The sequence below is a fragment of the Rhinoderma darwinii genome, chromosome 9 (genome assembly GCF_050947455.1).
Source record: "Rhinoderma darwinii isolate aRhiDar2 chromosome 9, aRhiDar2.hap1, whole genome shotgun sequence".
Taxonomy (NCBI): domain Eukaryota; kingdom Metazoa; phylum Chordata; class Amphibia; order Anura; family Rhinodermatidae; genus Rhinoderma; species Rhinoderma darwinii.
The window spans coordinates 73,262,729-73,283,727 of NC_134695.1; the positions used below are offsets into that span (position 1 = coordinate 73,262,729).

The window sequence follows — 20,999 nt, forward strand, 5'->3', positions numbered from 1 at the left end:
CAGCACACGGACGAGAACTGCGCTGGTCTGAATGAGCCCTAACCGTGCGCAGAACTAACCGCAATCACGAGACTTATGAGGTGACGCGGCCTCAGTCACACATTGTGCGCCATCTTTTGTTTTCAATGTAAAAACCGCAAAGTTTCGAGGCTGCGACTTCTTGGAACGATGTCCGTCGTGTTTTTTCACCATTGACCTCCGTGAAGAATAATCGCATTGCGGAAATGTGAGCTTTCTATGGGACCGTATTAAAGGGCCCCGTGTTGTGCGCGCTCCTCCCTACCTGTGAAATAGTCGCACCTTTTAATCCGTTTAATGTACAGGTCTCGTCATATCGTTTCGGCTAAGGCGGTGTTCACACTCTGCGGCTGACGTGCACCGTGCGGCTTATACCCGCAAAACCGCACGGCCATTACAATCCGCCTACTCGTAGCTGCACTCAATCTGAAAAGCGCAATGACTTGCATGTCAGCGCAGTTTCTGCAGCATCGCAGCCGCAATGTGTGAACTCTGACCAAAATAATCCGCACAGTCCGGCTCGACTACTTGTAATATTAACGTTGGGCCTCTAAGGTTTATATTCTGCGCTTCCTGAACACTATAGTCGCCGCTCCCCAGTCTGACATGGCTGATAACAGGAAGCAATAGGTTGCAACGATTACGATGTACAATCAGATTTCCATTGGTCAGAACTGCACGTTTTCGGTACAATAGACTAAGTGATATTATTAGAACAGTAATCTACGCCTACGGCGGCTTTTCTGTGGCTTCCGTAGAGCGCCGTGGATGTGAATTGCATTTGTTCCAACATCTGCTTCACGCCGCTCGCCGTCCTGATCGTGGCCTCCTGATTAAAAATCTGGTCAGACACGGAGGGAGTAGAACGCGGAGCAGATGTCAGCGGCAGCCGGCGAGTCCCTGTGATGTCTGATCACTCATAGTCGTCTCCTGGCACAAGAAACCTCAAACAGTTTGATGGAAACAGTCGGAAGACTTGACATTGAAACCCTCTGCAACCGCGCCAAGAAAGGAGACCGGGCATTCATCCGATGACTGTACAGTGCCTGGTGCAAAGACTAAACTTCCCAGAATGCAAGTTACAAGAAAAAGTGAGCAAGCAGGGAATGCTGGGAGATTTCAGCTCTGAAGCCTGCAGAATAATCAGTGCAGCTCTGGAGTATAATACTTATCCTGTACTGATCCTGAGTTACATCCTGTATTATACTCCAGAGCTGCACTCACTATTCTGCTGGTGGAGTCACTGTGTACATACATTATATTACTTATCCTGTACTGATCCTGATTTACATCCTGTATTATCTTCCAGAGCTGCACTCTCTATTCTGCTGGTGGAGTCACTGTGTACAGACATTACATTACTTATCCTGTACTGATCCTGAGTTACATCCTGTATTATACTCCAGAGCTGCACTCACTATTCTGCTGGTGGAGTCACTGTGTACAGACATTACATTACTTATCCTGTACTGATCCTGAGTTACATCCTGTATTATACTCCAGAGCTGCACTCACTATTCTGCTGGTGGAGTCACTGTGCACATACATTACATCACTTATCCTGTACTGATCCTGAGTTACATCCCGTATTATACTCCATAGCTGCACTCACTATTCTGCTGGAGGAGTCACTGTGTACATACTTTACATTACTTATCCTGTACTGATCCTGAGTTACATCCTGTATTATACTCCATAGCTGCACTCACTATTCTGCTGGTGGAGTCACTGTGTACTTTACATTACTTATCCTGTACTGATCCTGAGTTATATCCTGTATTATACTCCAGAGCTGCACTCACTAGTCTGCTGGTGGAGTCATTACGTACATACATTACTTATCCTGTACTGATCCTGAGTTACATCCTGTATTATACTCCAGAGCTGTACTCACTATTCTGCTGGTGGAGTCACTGTGTACATATATTACATTTCTTATCCTGCACTGATCCTGAGTTACATCCTGTATTATACTCCAGAGCTGCACTCACTAGTCTGCTGGTGGAGTCATTGCGTACATACATCACTTATCCTGTACTGATCCTGAGTTACATCCTGTATTATACTCCAGAGCTGCACTCCCTATTCTGCTGGTGGAGTCACTGTGTACATACATTACATTACGTATCCTGCACTGATCATGAGTTACATCCTGTATTATACTCCAGAGCTGCACTCACTATTCTGCTGGTGGAGTCACTGTGTACATACATTACATTACTTATCCTGTGCTGATCCTGAGTTACATCCTGTATTATACTCCAGAGCTGCGCTCACTATTCTGCTGGTGGAGTCACTGTGTACATACATTACATTACTTATCCTGTACTGATCCTGAGTTACATCCTGTATTATACTCCAGAGCTGTACTCACTATTCTGCTGGTGGAGTCACTGTGTACATACATTACATTACTTATTCTGTAGTGATCCTGAGTTACATCCTGTATTATACTCCAGAGCTGCACTCCCTATTCTGCTGGTGGAGTCACTGTGTACATACATTACATTACGTATCCTGCACTGATCATGAGTTACATCCTGTATTATACTCCAGAGCTGCACTCACTATTCTGCTGGTGGAGTCACTGTATACATACATTACATTACTTATCCTGTGCTGATCCTGAGTTACATCCTGTATTATACTCCAGAGCTGCGCTCACTATTCTGCTGGTGGAGTCACTGTGTACATACATTACATTACTTATCCTGTACTGATCCTGAGTTACATCCTGTATTATACTCCAGAGCTGCACTCACTAGTCTGCTGGTGGAGTCATTGCGTACATACATCACTTATCCTGTACTGATCCTGAGTTACATCCTGTATTATACTCCAGAGCTGCACTCCCTATTCTGCTGGTGGAGTCACTGTGTACATACATTACATTACGTATCCTGCACTGATCATGAGTTACATCCTGTATTATACTCCAGAGCTGCACTCACTATTCTGCTGGTGGAGTCACTGTGTACATACATTACATTACTTATCCTGTGCTGATCCTGAGTTACATCCTGTATTATACTCCAGAGCTGCGCTCACTATTCTGCTGGTGGAGTCACTGTGTACATACATTACATTACTTATCCTGTACTGATCCTGAGTTACATCCTGTATTATACTCCAGAGCTGTACTCACTATTCTGCTGGTGGAGTCACTGTGTACATACATTACATTACTTATTCTGTAGTGATCCTGAGTTACATCCTGTATTATACTCCAGAGCTGCACTCCCTATTCTGCTGGTGGAGTCACTGTGTACATACATTACATTACGTATCCTGCACTGATCATGAGTTACATCCTGTATTATACTCCAGAGCTGCACTCACTATTCTGCTGGTGGAGTCACTGTATACATACATTACATTACTTATCCTGTGCTGATCCTGAGTTACATCCTGTATTATACTCCAGAGCTGCGCTCACTATTCTGCTGGTGGAGTCACTGTGTACATACATTACATTACTTATCCTGTACTGATCCCGAGTTACATCCTGTATTATACTCCAGAGCTGCACTCACTATTCTGCTGGTGGAGTCACTGTACATACATTACATTACTTATCCTGTACTGATCCTGAGTTACATCCTGTATTATACTCCAGAGCTGCACTCACTATTCTGCTGGTGGTCACTGTGTACATACATTACATTACTTATCCTGTACTGATCCTGAGTTACATCCTGTATTATACTCCAGAGCTGTACTCACTATTCTGCTGGTGGAGTCACTGTGTACATATATTACATTTCTTATCCTGCACTGATCCTGAGTTACATCCTGTATTATACTCCAGAGCTGCACTCACTAGTCTGCTGGTGGAGTCATTGCGTACATACATCACTTATCCTGTACTGATCCTGAGTTACATCCTGTATTATACTCCAGAGCTGCACTCCCTATTCTGCTGGTGGAGTCACTGTGTACATACATTACATTACGTATCCTGCACTGATCATGAGTTACATCCTGTATTATACTCCAGAGCTGCACTCACTATTCTGCTGGTGGAGTCACTGTGTACATACATTACATTACTTATCCTGTGCTGATCCTGAGTTACATCCTGTATTATACTCCAGAGCTGCGCTCACTATTCTGCTGGTGGAGTCACTGTGTACATACATTACATTACTTATCCTGTACTGATCCTGAGTTACATCCTGTATTATACTCCAGAGCTGTACTCACTATTCTGCTGGTGGAGTCACTGTGTACATACATTACATTACTTATTCTGTAGTGATCCTGAGTTACATCCTGTATTATACTCCAGAGCTGCACTCCCTATTCTGCTGGTGGAGTCACTGTGTACATACATTACATTACGTATCCTGCACTGATCATGAGTTACATCCTGTATTATACTCCAGAGCTGCACTCACTATTCTGCTGGTGGAGTCACTGTATACATACATTACATTACTTATCCTGTGCTGATCCTGAGTTACATCCTGTATTATACTCCAGAGCTGCGCTCACTATTCTGCTGGTGGAGTCACTGTGTACATACATTACATTACTTATCCTGTACTGATCCTGAGTTACATCCTGTATTATACTCCAGAGCTGCACTCACTAGTCTGCTGGTGGAGTCATTGCGTACATACATCACTTATCCTGTACTGATCCTGAGTTACATCCTGTATTATACTCCAGAGCTGCACTCCCTATTCTGCTGGTGGAGTCACTGTGTACATACATTACATTACGTATCCTGCACTGATCATGAGTTACATCCTGTATTATACTCCAGAGCTGCACTCACTATTCTGCTGGTGGAGTCACTGTGTACATACATTACATTACTTATCCTGTGCTGATCCTGAGTTACATCCTGTATTATACTCCAGAGCTGCGCTCACTATTCTGCTGGTGGAGTCACTGTGTACATACATTACATTACTTATCCTGTACTGATCCTGAGTTACATCCTGTATTATACTCCAGAGCTGTACTCACTATTCTGCTGGTGGAGTCACTGTGTACATACATTACATTACTTATTCTGTAGTGATCCTGAGTTACATCCTGTATTATACTCCAGAGCTGCACTCCCTATTCTGCTGGTGGAGTCACTGTGTACATACATTACATTACGTATCCTGCACTGATCATGAGTTACATCCTGTATTATACTCCAGAGCTGCACTCACTATTCTGCTGGTGGAGTCACTGTATACATACATTACATTACTTATCCTGTGCTGATCCTGAGTTACATCCTGTATTATACTCCAGAGCTGCGCTCACTATTCTGCTGGTGGAGTCACTGTGTACATACATTACATTACTTATCCTGTACTGATCCCGAGTTACATCCTGTATTATACTCCAGAGCTGCACTCACTATTCTGCTGGTGGAGTCACTGTACATACATTACATTACTTATCCTGTACTGATCCTGAGTTACATCCTGTATTATACTCCAGAGCTGCACTCACTATTCTGCTGGTGTAAATACAGGATGTAGGTTAGGAACCGTATATAATAAGTAATGTATGTAAACCGTGACTCCACCAGCAGATTACGGAGTGCAGCTCTGGAATATAATACAGTATAATAACTTGGTATCCACTTTTTATGCAGATTGTGTGGGTGATGTTTAGTCTAAATACAATTTAATCACTGCATAAAGAAAAGTTCTACATGTTTTTAATAGATTGTTTTAATTCACCATATTCAAGATCTCTGCTTGCTGCTTGGTTACATCCAGAGGCTTAGAACCCATACAGATATAATGCATCACACAGCTGAGGTTTTGTTACAATGTATTCAGTCTAAATAGTCCTTTGCAATTCAATTCCATGGTGCGGGGGGGGGGACGACTTCATCTTCAGGGGCTTCATGCACCTGCACGGCTGTTAAAACAGATTTCTAATCACATGTGAAGTCGGGGTCCCCAAAACACCCTGCCCACTATGGATTCCCAGTGGATCTGTCCAAGGAGGAAGAAAACGTGCACTTCTGATGGTCCGGTACTTCCAGTAATCCGGCATGCTGGATTATCAAAATTTTACGGTTTATGACGGAATATGCAAATCTGTCGTAGAACCAAAACCCGGGAGGATGAGATGTAAATTTACTGCATGACGGAAGAATAAAATCATCCAGGATAATAATATTTTGGGCCGGTAACGACCTCATCGCATATTCCGGCGTCATTTATCTGCTGGGGGAAGATTCATTTCTGTGAATTTCGCGGCCGCGTTGCTGATCTACGGCCGCCATTAACGATTCGAGCCCAAATGAGGTTTTCTGCATCTTCCACTTTGTTCTATTACTTTCTAACAAAACTTCTAAAATCAGATAAAAGCGCTTTAGATTTTCGTTGCAGCGGCTGCGCGGGCGGACGGGAACTTTGCATATAGACGACATTCTGCCGGGTTATTGTCTCCTGCGCTATTCCAAGTCAATGCGGCGTCTCATGTAAATGAGCAGCGAGGAAATTATTACTAATGGAGAGATTGTGTATTATGGGACGCGCCGACACCACCGGGGTCTTCTACAAGGCGGTAACGAAGGCGGCTGATGTTCTTAAAGGGAAACTCCACTTTCAGCAACATTTCTGCATCAGTTCATAGTCTAAAGCTACAGACAATGTAACATCATGTCCTGTACTCTAGTCACCTCTAAAGCTGCATTCAGATCTCCACTGAATGCCCTTGTGGTTCTTACAATGCACTGCAGCCAGAAACCAGCAGAATTGTGAATGCAGCTCTAGATGTGATTGAAGACTAAGGCCCCCACGCATGCGACCATAGATTTCGTCCATAGTTATGGTTATAGTTATGGTTATGGTTATAGTTATGGACACCTTCCCGTATATTTACAGAAACGTGTCCGTGCCGTAGAAAGGCTCTGCAATAGACATGTCCTATTTTTTGCTTTTTATTTTATATGGGAGCACGGCCGGCACATGCGGCATGGATTATGGGCACGGTCATATGCAGGGGGCCCGTCAGGACTCACTATCAGTACAAGGTTAATAAGGCGTCGTTCACATCTGCACACCATACAGTCATGAGATGTAGAAAAACAAACAGCCCCCTGCAATATAGGAACTACACGTAAGCTGGTAGGGCGAAGTATGTTCACATGTGTGCCGACTGTTTCCAAGAACAACACACAGAATAGTGAGTGCAGCTCTGGAGTATAATACAGGATATAACTCAGGATCAGTACAGGATAAGTAATGTAATGTATGTACACAGTGACTCCAGCAGCAGAATAGTGAGTGCAGCTCTGGAGTATAATACAGGATGTAACTCAGGATCAGTAATGTAATGTATGTACACAGTGACTCCACCAGCAGAATAGTGAGCGCAGCTCTGGAGTATAATACAGGATGTAACTCAGGATCCGTAATGTAATGTATGTACACAGTGACTCCACCAGCAGAATAGTGAGTGCAGCTCTGGAGTATAATACAGGATGTAACTCAGGATCAGTACAGGATAAGTAATGTATGTACACAGTGACTCCACCAGCAGAATAGTGAGTGCAGCTCTGGAGTATAATACAGGATATAACTCAGGATCAGTACAGGATAAGTAATGTATGTACACAGTGACTCCACCAGCAGAATAGTGAGTGCAGCTCTGGAGTATAATACAGGATGTAACTCAGGATCAGTACAGGATAAGTAATGTAATGTATATACACAGTGACTCCACCAGCAGAATAGTGAGTGCAGCTCTGGAGTATAATACAGGATATAACTCAGGATCAGTACAGGATAAGTAATGTATGTACACAGTGACTCCCCCAGCAGAATAGTGAGTGCAGCTCTGGAGTATAATACAGGATGTAACTCAGGATCAGTACAGGATAAGTAATGTAATGTATGTACACAGTGACTCCACCAGCAGAATAGTGAGTGCAGCTCTGGAGTATAATACAGGATGTAACTCAGGATCAGTAATGTATGTACACGGTCACTCCGCTGTTTATGTCGAGTAATTCTTGATATAAATCCGGAGTCCCTTCATTATTTGTCTCGTCTATAACGCTTTATTTCTCCTCCTTTCTTCATTAATAACAATTTCTTTACCTGGAAAGTGGATTTACAATCTTTCTTTGCTTCAACAATAACATTTGACACAAAATATCAACAAACCATTAAATATCATGTTCGGTCCCATTGTCTCGCTGTCATAACGCACAAAATGTAACCATGAGATGGTGTTACGTGATATATACGGCTCGCTGTCAGGAACATTGGCGCAGCAATTATGTTCTCATTTATTGTATACAATGTATCTCGCTTCCATTGTGTCCTCCAGGAGGAAAGTGACGTTCTGTCTGACATTGTTGCGGAGTCTGTAACTCATGGGGTGTATAGAGCCCCTCCCCCGCTCCTGGCGCCATCATTTTCATGTGTAAATATCTTGACGTTTTCTATTTTTTTTTTCTCCGGCCATTTAGAAATAAAATCTTATTTTTAGATGTGTGATATAAACAGCAGATGGGGCTCCGTGATTGCGCCATATGCGGTGGAGCGGGATGGCGAGGTGTCCGTCTCATTGTAACCATCTTTATATTACAGAGGAGCTCAAGGAGAAACTGACGCAGTACGTGGACGACCTCAACGCGCAGAAACCGGGATTCATTAAGGTCGTCCGGCACAACAAACAGGAGGGGCTCATACGTTCCAGAGTCAGCGGTTGGCGAGCGGCGACGGCTCCGGTTGTGGCTCTTTTCGATGCCCATGTTGAGTTCAGCGTGGGATGGTGAGTGGAAAAAAAAGGAAAAGCTTAACCACTGGGTAATGGAAAGTTCAGTAAGTTCTGCGGTTCAAATGCTTACAATTTTTCATGATCTCTGCTTGCTGTCACTGAATAGGAACTTTTCCCATTTAGAGGCTGAGAACCTGTCCTGATCACATTGGTACATAGCTTGTTGTGTGTCCGCTTGTTTAGAACAAGCCATTCAGCTGGACAGGCTTCATACAGACCTAATGCTTCTCACAGCTGAGGGTTTGTTACAACGTATTCGTTTAGATCACAAAGGATTATGTAAACTCATCACAGCGCAAATCTCTGTCCTGTCCGGAGGGTTTTACTACGATCGATCAGTGCAGGTAAAATGTATCAGTCTGGAGCCCACAGAGGATTATCTAGATTGGATACAATTGTAACAAACCTTCAGCTGTGAGACGTTTGAGGTCAGAATTGCTTTTCAGCCTCTGGATCTAAATAAGAATGTTTCTATCCCCTGACAGCAAACAGAGATGATAAAAGTGGTAAGTGATTGAAACACAGAGGCCCAGATTTATTTCAGTCTTATACAGAAGCCGCTGGAGTTACACGTGACAAATTTATTAAAAGGGGCAGACCTCAATAATAAATTTGTCGCAGTTTGGACTGTATGCGCTAAGTGAAATCGACGCCGTCTATTTGTACTAGAAAATAGTAGCACGATAGTGTTAAAGGGGTATTCCCATCCTAAATGTGTCCATATATAAATGCCTGATAAATGTGAGTCTTACATCTGGGACCCTCATCTATCTGTTGAATAGGGATCTCCTGCCCCCTGTTTGCCGATTCACCGTGACCGCTTGCTCATCGAGAGTTATGGAAGGAGGCAATAAAGCAGCGCCATTCAATGGGGAAATGGCTGCTGTGTATTGCCGAATAGGGGTTTAATATGGGAATACCCCTCGAGCTCTAAAAAAAAAATGAAGTTACACATTTCCTTTATGTCACTTTGTTTAATCTGCGTTTTACTGATCTTTATATCTTATACTCCAGTCACATCCAGAGCTGCATTCAAATATTCTACTTAGTTCTTATTGGCTCCCAGAATCCAGAAATCTACCTGCTGCCACCTGCTGGTTGTGTCTGTCCACAGCTGCATTTCCGTGTAAGTGTTGCAGGGTATGCACCAGACACCACACAGTAGTTTGTCGTAGAGTTAAATAATACAGTGCACGCTGGTGCACTGCATTATGGGAGTTTTTACTTTAACTACGATGTGTTTGGGGCTGCTTCTGGTAAGCATTAACACGTGGAAACCATCAGAATTGTGAATGCAGCTTTGGATGTTACTGGAGTAAACAATACTAAGTAACTTAACATTCCACATCCCATTATATGTAGATTTCCCCCGTTGTGATTTGCGGGCCGTGATGCTGCGTTGCTTGGTCTCTGAATCTCTTCTTTTCCTCCAGGGCGGAGCCGGTGCTGAGCAGGATCCAGGAGAACCGGAAAGTCATCATATCGCCGTCTTTTGACAACATCAAGTACGATAACTTTGAAATTGAGGAATATCCTCTGTCCGCTCAGGGATTTGATTGGGAATTGTGGTGTCGATATCTGAACCCTCCCAAATCTTGGTGGAAGATGGAGAATGCGACGGCTCCGATCAGGTACGATATGTCCGCTCTCCTGGGTTATAGCCGTTCACACTTTCATTGCTGCTAATGCTCCAGTCACATCCAGATCTGCTTCAGAATTCAGCTGTTTTCCTGTTGGCTCTCAGGATGCAGGAGCTTGGGTTCAGTGTCGGCCTTGCTGTATTGCATTGTGGGAGATGTTTATTGCAATAAAGCAAAATCTCCCAAAATGCAATGCAGCACAGTGGTAGCCAACAGAGTTCTGAATGTGGAGTGAAACGAGCGGAATATGGGGAACGCAGCTTTTCTCCAGGGGAAGAACGGTGACCAGGTATAAAGATGAGTCTGAACGACGTCCTGTAGGACGGAGCTGCAGCAATCTCCACAACTTGTTGAATGTCCATTGTTCTGTTTGCTCTAGAAGCCCCGCACTGATTGGCTGTTTCATCGTAGACCGGCTGTACTTTGAAGAGATTGGTCTCCTGGATGAAGGGATGGAAGTCTACGGCGGAGAGAACGTGGAGCTGGGAGTCCGGGTAAGGAACATGGCTGCTCCAGCTTCCTCCTGATTTACATATTGACAGCAATTCAATTATTTCTTAAAGGGCAACTTCAGAAATGAAGCCTCTCCAGACTCTTCATATTATTTGTGCTCCGGCCTTCAGGTTTTGGGACAGGAAGTAGCTGTCTGACACCTACCATTAGCAGCCATATTGGCTCTCATGGGTTCTGCCTTCCTGGTCACCCAGAGGCGATGGTTTCTCCCCCTCTCGCTTCTCCCTGAAAGTCAGTCATGGTGAGAGACCCCCATTCCCCTCCATCCCACCCACTGAGCAGGGTCATGCTTGATCTGGTATCAGGGATATGTCAGAGCAGAGACCCCACCCTTATTTATAGTCGAGGTTACAAGGTTTTGCATTTGGGATTTTTAGTCAGGTCGAGAAGCAAGGAATGATGGGAAGTGTTGTTCAATGTTACCTTCGGGGAGGAGGAAGTAGCTAACTTCTCCTAATACTTGGGTGTCAATAGGAACAATACAACTGCAGCCGGACACATAACACATCCTCAAGGGTTTTAGCAATAATATACTTGTGTTAAATAGCCCCCCCCCCCCCCAAATAATCATCTTAATAATCTGGCTGTTGCGGTGAAATATTGTCATTGGTACCCGTGCCCGGTCCCTTACTCTGCTCCTCGTTGTCCTTCCCTTTGAGTTCTGCATCGTCTGGAGATCAATCCTCGGCCGTCTTCAGAATCCTGTGTTACTTGCGCGGCTGATAATAGAGGACGGGCACGCGGCAGATAACCCGGAGAACTCACAGGACCGCGACGCACGCTCTACATCGCGCTGATCTTTTTAATTATATAAATCGCCACTATGATCATGTAAGTCCCGGCACAGGCTCAGGCAGACTCAAGGGCAAGACTTGGGGGACCCCAAATTCATTCCTACAATTCTTTATGTATATACTTTCTCGTTTTTGTTTTAATTCCTTCTGCTTGCTGTCAGTGTATAAAAAACATATCCCCATTCAGAGTCTGAAACCTCTTCGTCCTTTTTCACACTGTGTTGTGGACCTTCTGTCAGCGGTATACGGTGGGATATGTCCCTGAACCCCCCTGCACAGAGCGCTACTTGAAGCACAGTCCCCGGGGGAGCGCCTGACGTCACTGTGACGTCAGGAGTATTACAATGGCGGAGACCCCGGTCAGAACGCTTCCCCCGCAGGCTGTACAGTACATTACCCAGCACAGGAGCCAGATATGTAGAGGTATCGCAGCTCCCCTCGTCTCTCACCCGCAGCCTTTGTACGCAGAAGCCAGTGTCCTCGGGGTGAGAGAAGAGCGGCGCCGCGGCACCTCCACACCGCCCCCTGTGCTGGAGGAGGAGGGGAAACCAGCAAAGAGCTTTCCCGACGTACACATTAAACGTAGAGCTAAAACGCAGTGTGAAATGGGCCATAACCTAATCCTGCTCCAAGCTGAGGGTTTGTTACTATGTATCCAGTCTAGACAAGTCTCTGCGAGGTAAAGGCAGCAGCACAAATCTTTCCTGTTCCAATCATTTGTTACAATGTATCAGTGCAGGTAAAATGCATCAGTGTGGAGTCCACAGGGGGTTGTCTGGACTGGATACAGTTGAATGAATGGTCTCTGATTCCCAGGGTCCTGGCACAGGTAGTTTCTCGATAATCACCGGCTCCGAGCAGATAGGGCAGCATGATTGGTTGTATAAGGTCCAGATGGGGGAGGGGCAGGGTCTGTTACTATTCACAAGTCCAATAGAGCTGTTCTAGGAGATGCTGAGCGGAGGGGGATCATTTACAAGGACTTCCCTTATCAAAAAAGGGGTTTGTGCAAAAGTGGACTGCCCCTTTAAGGAGTAACCAGTTATCGCCCGTCCCGCGGGGGTCGTCACTTGCATGACCCGTTTCCGGCCTATAAATGACGAGTGACATTTCATAATCTTGTTCCGGGTGTAAACCTGCGTCCTGTGATCTTAGCGGATCCTTCTGCCATATATTTGCGTCTTTTTTTTTTTTTTTTTCACGTAAACAACCGGAGTAACAGATTCATGTATTATAATGTCTTCACCCTAACCGCACCCCTTTTATTTCACCGCATTTGAGAAAGCAAAATGGCGCGGCATGTTTAGAAATCCAGCGTGCGTTTGGAGCGCCATCGTTTCCCTCGTACGTTTGTTTGATGCAGAAGCCGCGATGTGTTTTATACTTGACATCGCCGATCAATAGGAAACATTACTTAGCGTTCAGCACGCAGGAGCGTGTAATCATAAGGGAAATCACGCTAATGACAACCCCCATCGTCCTCCCAGGAGTTGTAAGAGAAAATTGAAATCTAGCGGTTACCGGAGCCGCGCCGGATTCTAACGACGTGATCAGCAGCTGTCATCTTCCGGCTCCACATATGCTGCAGTTCGGGGACTCGGCCGCACTTTGCTTGTCACGCGGCGGGACTGTACTTATCGCGCTGCAGCGCCGGCGCGTGCGTCCGGATTACTGATGGTAACACCTGCTCAGCCCTCGCCGCTGATTTACTGCTCGTTAACATCGCTCCTTACATTTGATCGCACGTCGTCTTTCTGTTGGAGATGATTAAATATTCCGTACACACAGCGAGCGCCTCTCCGGGACAGAACACTTGTCTTGCGTTGGACCATCTGTTACGTTACAGCATTTAAATTATTCAGAAATCTAAACATGACACAAAGTAACAGAGGAGAAAGTTTCTGGTTTTGTTTTTAAATGTACTGCAAGAGCCGTGAACAAAAACTGTTCCGGGTCTGTGTCTCCGGGAGGACAATAAAGCTGCTCCATCTGTTGGTTATAAATCCCAGGCCCCATCTTTCTTTTCAGGCAGTTATAGCTTAGTTAAGAAACCCAAGTATTAGAAGAAGTTAGCTACTTCCTCCCTCATGGAGATCACCGTTGAAACTTTTTGCAAGATTCAATCAGGCGCAGTGTCTGCAGTCATAGTATTAGGAGCGTTGTCTGAGCTGAGAGAGGGGAGCGGGAGGAGACTGGGTGACCAAGTGACAGAAACAGCAACTCCACGAGTGCTAATATGGATGAAAATGTAGAGGAGTCGGCTATATCTTGTCCCAGAAATTGGAGGCTGGAAAAGTCCAGAGCACAAACCGCTGAGCTTACAGTGACCTCCTATAAAGAGCCTAGGAGAGGCTTCATGTTTGGCTGCGGGTGCCCTTTAAGACACTTCCTTAAACTTGTCACCATCTAATACTGTCCAAAAAGATGAAAGCCCAGAAGCTGGAATATAGCAGTACTGAGCAGGGGTAATATCACCCTCATCATCCTCTCATCACTGCATTAGAGAGTCTTCACCCCCAATCACACCCACATTTAGTGGGTGTGATTGTGCCCGTTTTTTTTGTGTATGTGGAGAGGAGTATCAGGGTGATGAGATTTTACCTTCCCCCGGCCCCATGGTCAGGTTCTTCCTCAAGGTCAGTCCAGGTAGACGCTCTGTGCAGTTGGCCCGGTGGACTGGTCTATCAATCAACGCCGCGGCTTCCCTGGAGGTGAATCATTTGCAGATGGATTCAGAAACGTTGCGTCCAAGTGCGTGAAGGTCACTCGCCGAGTCCTTGATCCACGTCCCCGAAAACTCAATCCACTCAGATCATCGCAGCACCCGCATGTTCATCATGAAGCACTCACTGGACGCCATAGTTAGAGGATCCCAGGAACTCTACAGTAATGAAGCAGTGCCGAGTCGGTAGGATGTAGCAGAGTCATGCATGTGATATCATGAATAGTGCCGAGCTTTCTGCACTTTTACATAGGACTGCAGCTCCACTCGTTCTATAGCCAATTCATAGAATTAAAGGGACACTAAATCTTATTTCCCGTTACAAGGAATAGCAGATTGTATTAAAATGTAAAGCGCTGAGGAAATGCCGACCACGACCGTCCTAAACACATCAGCGGCACAAATCTCTCCTGCCATAATAATTTGATACAATGTGGGTGAAATGTATCAGTCTAAAGTTCTGGATTGTCTAAACAGATGCATTGAAACAACCCCTCAGCTGTGAGAAGTATTAGGTCTGTACAGGTTTTTAGACTTTGGATGTAAACAAGACTATTTCTATTCACTGACATTGAGCAGAGATCATGAAAATTATGGTGAACTGAATTAGTATTGAAAGTTGCAAAACTTCTCACTTATAAGCGGCAAACCATGTAAATCTTTATCATAGTGTGAACTGCACCCGAGCATTTCTCTAGGTACAGCTCCTCTTATCTGTGTGTCAGTCTACACTGTGGATTAGCATTCTATTTGTAAACCAGGAAGATTTGGATTACCAGGGTCTCTATGTTCATATAGGGGGGGGTCTTCAGTGCATGGGATTGTTGGGATCATACAAAAAAACAAAACAAATGGTATCAATTTCACAAGACCTGCGATCATTATCGATCTATAATAATCTATGGCGCGGTCTAAGCTTTTGTTCAATGAAGGTGTAAATTCTCCTGTATCTGTGTAATGGCCCCCACCCCTTGTTTTGGTACCAGCCAGCGACGTTGTACCCGTACAGGCATGGCCGCCCCTAGGAAGCTGTGCCAGGAAACCGGGGTTGGCAGATTCTGCTGGAAACAATTACTGTACAAGAGGAATTACGGCTTCTGGCGTGGAGTGTATGTCGCCGTCCCTCCATCCACCTTGTAAATCTGCGGTAAGAGCAGCCAGTTCTGATGTGCGACGCGCTGCCGCCCGGGTTTATCGGTTTATCCCATAATGAAAACGCTCATTCTTTTCGTATAACGATCGGACATCAAAACAGGAAAATACGAATGAGCGCAATAAAGGCCGCGTTCTGGACGACACTTCGACAACATAAAATCCTCCGGATAAGCAGCAGCGCGGCCGTCTACACAAGTCCATCATCACGTTTTTTTTTTTTCCTGTTGAACAATAATATGTTACACGCCGTGCGGGGCGGAGCAGCGCGAATTGCCCGAAACAGGCGACAAATTGAGAATCGATAGTGCCCAAATATGACAAAACTGCTCAGCGTTCAGCTCCCCTGGTGAGCGTTACTCGTTACTCTACAGTTTAGGGGATGTTCACACAGACTATTTTCAGCCATTTTGCGGCTGAATACGGGGGGACGGGGGGGGGGGGGCTGAACGCCTCCAAACATCTGCCCATTGATTTCAATGAGAAAAACAGCGTTTAGTTCCCACAGGGTGTATTTTACGCGGCCATTTTTAAGAACGCTCGCATAAATAAACGTAAAAAAGGAGTGATTGTCACGTCTTGAGCTGTTTTTGAAGCCGGTTTTCATTGTGTCAATAGAAAAACCGCTCCAAACACGGATCAAAAACGGCTGAAAATCAGGGGCGGTTTGCCCTTGAAAAGCTCCGTATTTACAGCCGTTTTTTGCTTAGCGTGTGAACATGGCCTTGAGGTGAAGTACTTTACAAATCCTTTGCTTTACTTACGTTGTGTCCTGTGCTCCAGTCACATCCAGAGCTGCACTTACAGCCGCTGATTTTTGTCTTCGCTTACATCTGCTTCTCCCTGCTGGTTCGGGTCACAGAACGTGCCCAGAAAAGGTCGCCAGCAGAATTGTGCCTACAGCTCTGGATGTGATTAGAGTAGACTACAGGATAAAGCCTCTGTGCGGTCAAAACGTCGTCATTTAGCTGTTCTCTGATTGGTGAGTGACAGATTCAGTCCCGTTCACCGTTACTTAAAGATCCTACGTCTTATACTGATGACGATCACGCGATCACCAGGTCAATAAATGACAGATCCACGGCTGTTAATATATTAACACCCTCTTCTATTACTGCCAGCAGATCCCGGTCGCCAGATTATAATCAAAGCAGATGACATTCAGGCTACAGTCAGACAAGCGCGTCAGATAAAAAATGCAGCGTTTTTCCTACATTTGGTGCGCGCTGCGTTCGGCATCCGTGTGCTTTACGTGTGACATTTTCTCCGTTTCTTTGTAACTGATGCGTGAAACACGCATGTCATCCTTGTGCTGTCCGTGGTTTTCACGCACCCATAGACATCAATGGGCGATTAGGCGCACAAAACCGCAGCAATATAGGACACGTGGCGAGTTTCACGCAGATACTCGCTGCCTGAAAACTCACGTCTGTCTGAATAGCCCCAGTGAAATCAACGAGTCCGTGTGTCGTCCGTTCTTTCAACGCACCGCACACGGACCAGTATTATACTAGTCTGAAAGAGCCCCTAGCACAGCGTCCCTGGAGATTATATATCATGAGACCGTATCACACACACACACACCGTAGGCTTAGATACATCAGATCAGATTACAGTATCACACAATGTATCAGATACACAGCTCCGCAGACAGTATCACACATGATAGGATTAGATACATAGCTCAGCAGACCGTATCACACATGATAGGATTAGATACACAGCTCAGCAGACAGTATCACAAATGATAGGATTAGATACACAGCTCAGCAGACGCAGACAGTATCACACATGATAGGATTAGATACACAGCTCAGCAGACAGTATCACACATGATAGGATTAGATACACAGCTCAGCAGACAGTATCACAAATGATAGGATTAGATACACAGCTGAGCAGACAGTATCACAAATGATAGGATTAGATACATAGCTCCGCAGACAGTATCACACATGATAGGATTAGATACAGGGCTCAGCAGACAGTATCACACATGATTGGATTAGATACAGGGCTCAGCAGACAGTATCACACATGACAGGATTAGATGCACAGCTCAGCAGGCAGTATCACACATGATAGGATTAGATACACAGCTCAGCAGGCAGGATCACACATGATAGGATTAGATACACAGCTCAGCAGACAGTATCACAAATGATAGGATTAGATACACAGCTCAGCAGACAGTATCACAAATGATAGGATTAGATACACAGCTGAGCAGACAGTATCACAAATGATAGGATTAGATACATAGCTCCGCAGACAGTATCACACATGATAGGATTAGATACAGGGCTCAGCAGACAGTATCACACATGATTGGATTAGATACAGGGCTCAGCAGACAGTATCACACATGACAGGATTAGATGCACAGCTCAGCAGACAGTATCACACATGATAGGATTAGATACACAGCTCAGCAGGCAGGATCACACATGATAGGATTAGATACAGTAGCTCTTTGTAGCCTTTTCTATTCAGTACTTTATGCACAAGAGCTGACAATCTAATCGTCAGAGAGTAGCTCAGTATTTGACAGTCTGTCTCCAGCTTCTCATAGTGATATTTATTCTCACATTACGATCTGTAGATGTATCCGCGCTCTGCCCACTCGCCATATTATCCGTGAACATGGCAGCCTTCCCACCGCGCAGATGGCTCCCGGCCTGTTCTGGAACAGGAGTCCTTCATACTGGAGACAGCTGTGAACTATTCATGACTGCGCTGAACACCAGGGACCCCCAGAAGAACACGTCTCCCTCCATGACCCCCAACTCCAGCCTCTTATATAGCGGTCACGTAATAAAGTGGCGTGAGGAATTGCGCCATTTTAACAATTTAAGAAGAAAAAAAAATAGAAAGGCAATTCCTAATTCTGCATTACGGCTCAGTAACCTCCGAAGCAAAAAAAAAAAATCTTTTACCAAGTAGATCTCGTTCTTCTGGGGCCTTAAAGGGGATGAATACTTTTGCAACCACGTTTTTCCCATTACTACAAGGCATGAAAAGAACAAAACTTTGCAAGAAGCCTTGGATTTGTGTATACAGCTCCTATGCAGACCTGTGTGTCTCCGTGGTTACAGACTACAAACACGCTTCCCAACGTGTCCACACGGTCTGCAGCTTCCAGAGCATGCCGGGACTTGTCGTTTAAAAGCTGGAGAGCCGCAGTTTTCAGACCGCTCTGCACACGTTGTTTACGTGTATCTTGCACTGGGCGCAGTTTGGGGGGGGGGGGGCGGCGGCGATACTGCGGCTACAAATATAGTTACAAGGAACTCCAGCGAGGGATTTCACAATAAGGACGTGTTCACATGCAGCAGATTTGCTGCAGAATTCACACACCTGCTGCAGAAACATTCACGTGGATGGAACAGATTTTAATTGCAGAAATGCAACAAATCTGCCGTGTGAGAATGAACCCAAAATGTAGAATTGTGGGAAATCTTTTTAAAGAGGCGTTCTCCTTTAAATAGCCCTGCACCCAAACAATCACGGGATCGTCACCCAGATCCTTATGTTCTGCAGAATGAAACCCAATTATTTGCTCTGAACACGAACCCTGTAATAACCAACACTGGACACAATGGCGCGCGCCAATCTGTCAGCCGCCCCCTCGCCAGCGCCGGGGTAGAGCAGAAATAATTGACGTAGCAGATGGTAATGAAGGTATAATTTGTTTTCTTTGTATTGTAATGTGAATCCGGAGGACGGCCGCACGGGTGACGGAATTAAATAGGATTTTCGTCTTTGCCAGTGATCAATATTGTCATTCAATTCTCCGATAAGTTGGGGCGCGACGGGGGGTGACCGTACGCACGCAGTATTTATTTAAACGCTTTTCTTTTTGCCAGACGTGTCCGCACAGCGAGGATCCAGCAAAGACGAAGATGAATTCCCTCACCCGGGATGTCGTCATCCTACAAACAGATTGTTCTATTCCTCCTGACACATTGCGCTCATCCTCCAGCCGCGCCGCGCACATTCCCAATGATTGAGATCTGGTCTCTGCCGGCAAATGTAAAATCCGACCCCTGCGTCATGTCGTTTCACTGCGGTTTTGCTTGTTCTCTTAAGCTGTCGTTTTTTGCATTTGCAATGTAGATATTTTTTTTTCCGCTTCCTGGAAACAGTCAACAAGCAGGTTACCTGAAGCTGTTGATGGATCTTATAATTTAGCAAAGTACAGCTCAGCACAAAACGTCCAAATTGTCTCATTTACCAATCAATTACCCTGGGTATACATCTCAATGATGATGCCACCAAAAACCATCAGTAAGCAGGCTATCTGCCGTTTTTTTGTGTGATTAACATATCAATGCCAACAACGGTTCCGTATATGTCAATGAGCAGGGATAGAAAAAAGAAGTCTACTAGCATTGAGTATTGACGAGCCGGGCGGCACCACAACCCTCCGATCTATTACTTCAGCTTTCATCACTCCATTCATCAGATTTACAGACCACAGGCATCTCCAGACCGGCCATGATATTTCTATAGAACGAGTTGGATAAGTGGCGCCAGACACATATGGCACCGCTTATCTCAGGGAAGAGTCATGCATTATGAGGATTTCTTGATAAATCGGTCATTTGTTGTGTATTTCCAGGTGTGGCAGTGTGGGGGCAGCGTCGAGGTTCTACCCTGCTCAAGAATAGCTCATATAGAAAGGGCCCACAAGCCGTACACCGAGGACCTCACGGCCCACGTCCGGAGGAACGCCCTGCGGGTGGCTGAAGTCTGGATGGACGAGTTTAAGAGTCACGTGTACATGGCTTGGAATATACCACAAGAGGTAAGATGCCCACCAGTAAATGTGACGCCAAAAACTGACCGTCATCCGATCAGGGAAACCCTAGGAGATCCGCCAGGGAAGTGCATGTAAAACAGAGGGGATCCAGAATGGCGCCACCTACTGGTGCAGGATCAAGTCTCCGCACCCCAACTGCCAGGACTGGAGGGCACAGAGCTTGTTGCCTTCCCATACATTGTAGAGGGGAGGGGGCGCATGACTTGACTGTGATGGTGCTCCTGTGTGGGGTGCCCGCTTTTCCTATTGACCCCAAAATAACTTCATGGATTCCCCCTACAATGTATGGTGATAATGAGAGGGGTTTCTGCTATTTTTGGGGCACTCACCTGATGGCCGGTGGCTGCAGAGGGGACAGCCGGGGGCCGCAGAGGAGACGCCATATTGTTTGCTACCAACTAAGGCTACCGACACTTCTGGATGTGGTTGGGACGCAGTCCTGGATGATGGGCGTTCGAGTAGGTAACTTGGGGAGGGGGCGGCAGGCTTTAGGTTTGGGGATTGCTTCCTCAGATTTCGGAGCGGTCCGCATATATGAGACTAGAGAAGAATCTCGGGGCTGCCGCACTGGGCACTGCTACATCAGT

General features: G+C 45.5%; 1 protein-coding gene and 1 long non-coding RNA gene across 3 annotated transcripts in view; one reads left to right on the plus strand and one right to left on the minus strand.

Annotated features, from left to right (window-relative positions):
• GALNT18 (polypeptide N-acetylgalactosaminyltransferase 18) overlaps positions 1–20,999 on the plus strand; it is a 198,393-nt gene that overhangs the window by 148,663 nt on the left and 28,731 nt on the right. For both annotated transcript variants that reach the window (XM_075838158.1, XM_075838157.1), the window contains exons 4-7: positions 8,580–8,763; positions 10,203–10,400; positions 10,789–10,903; positions 20,212–20,397. In XM_075838158.1, the coding sequence (XP_075694273.1) occupies positions 8,580–8,763; positions 10,203–10,400; positions 10,789–10,903; positions 20,212–20,397 (683 nt within the window). The remainder of the gene's footprint in view (positions 1–8,579; positions 8,764–10,202; positions 10,401–10,788; positions 10,904–20,211; positions 20,398–20,999) is intronic.
• LOC142661000 (uncharacterized) overlaps positions 1–20,999 on the minus strand; it is a 318,273-nt gene that overhangs the window by 39,346 nt on the left and 257,928 nt on the right. The gene's annotated exons all lie outside the window — the stretch shown is intronic.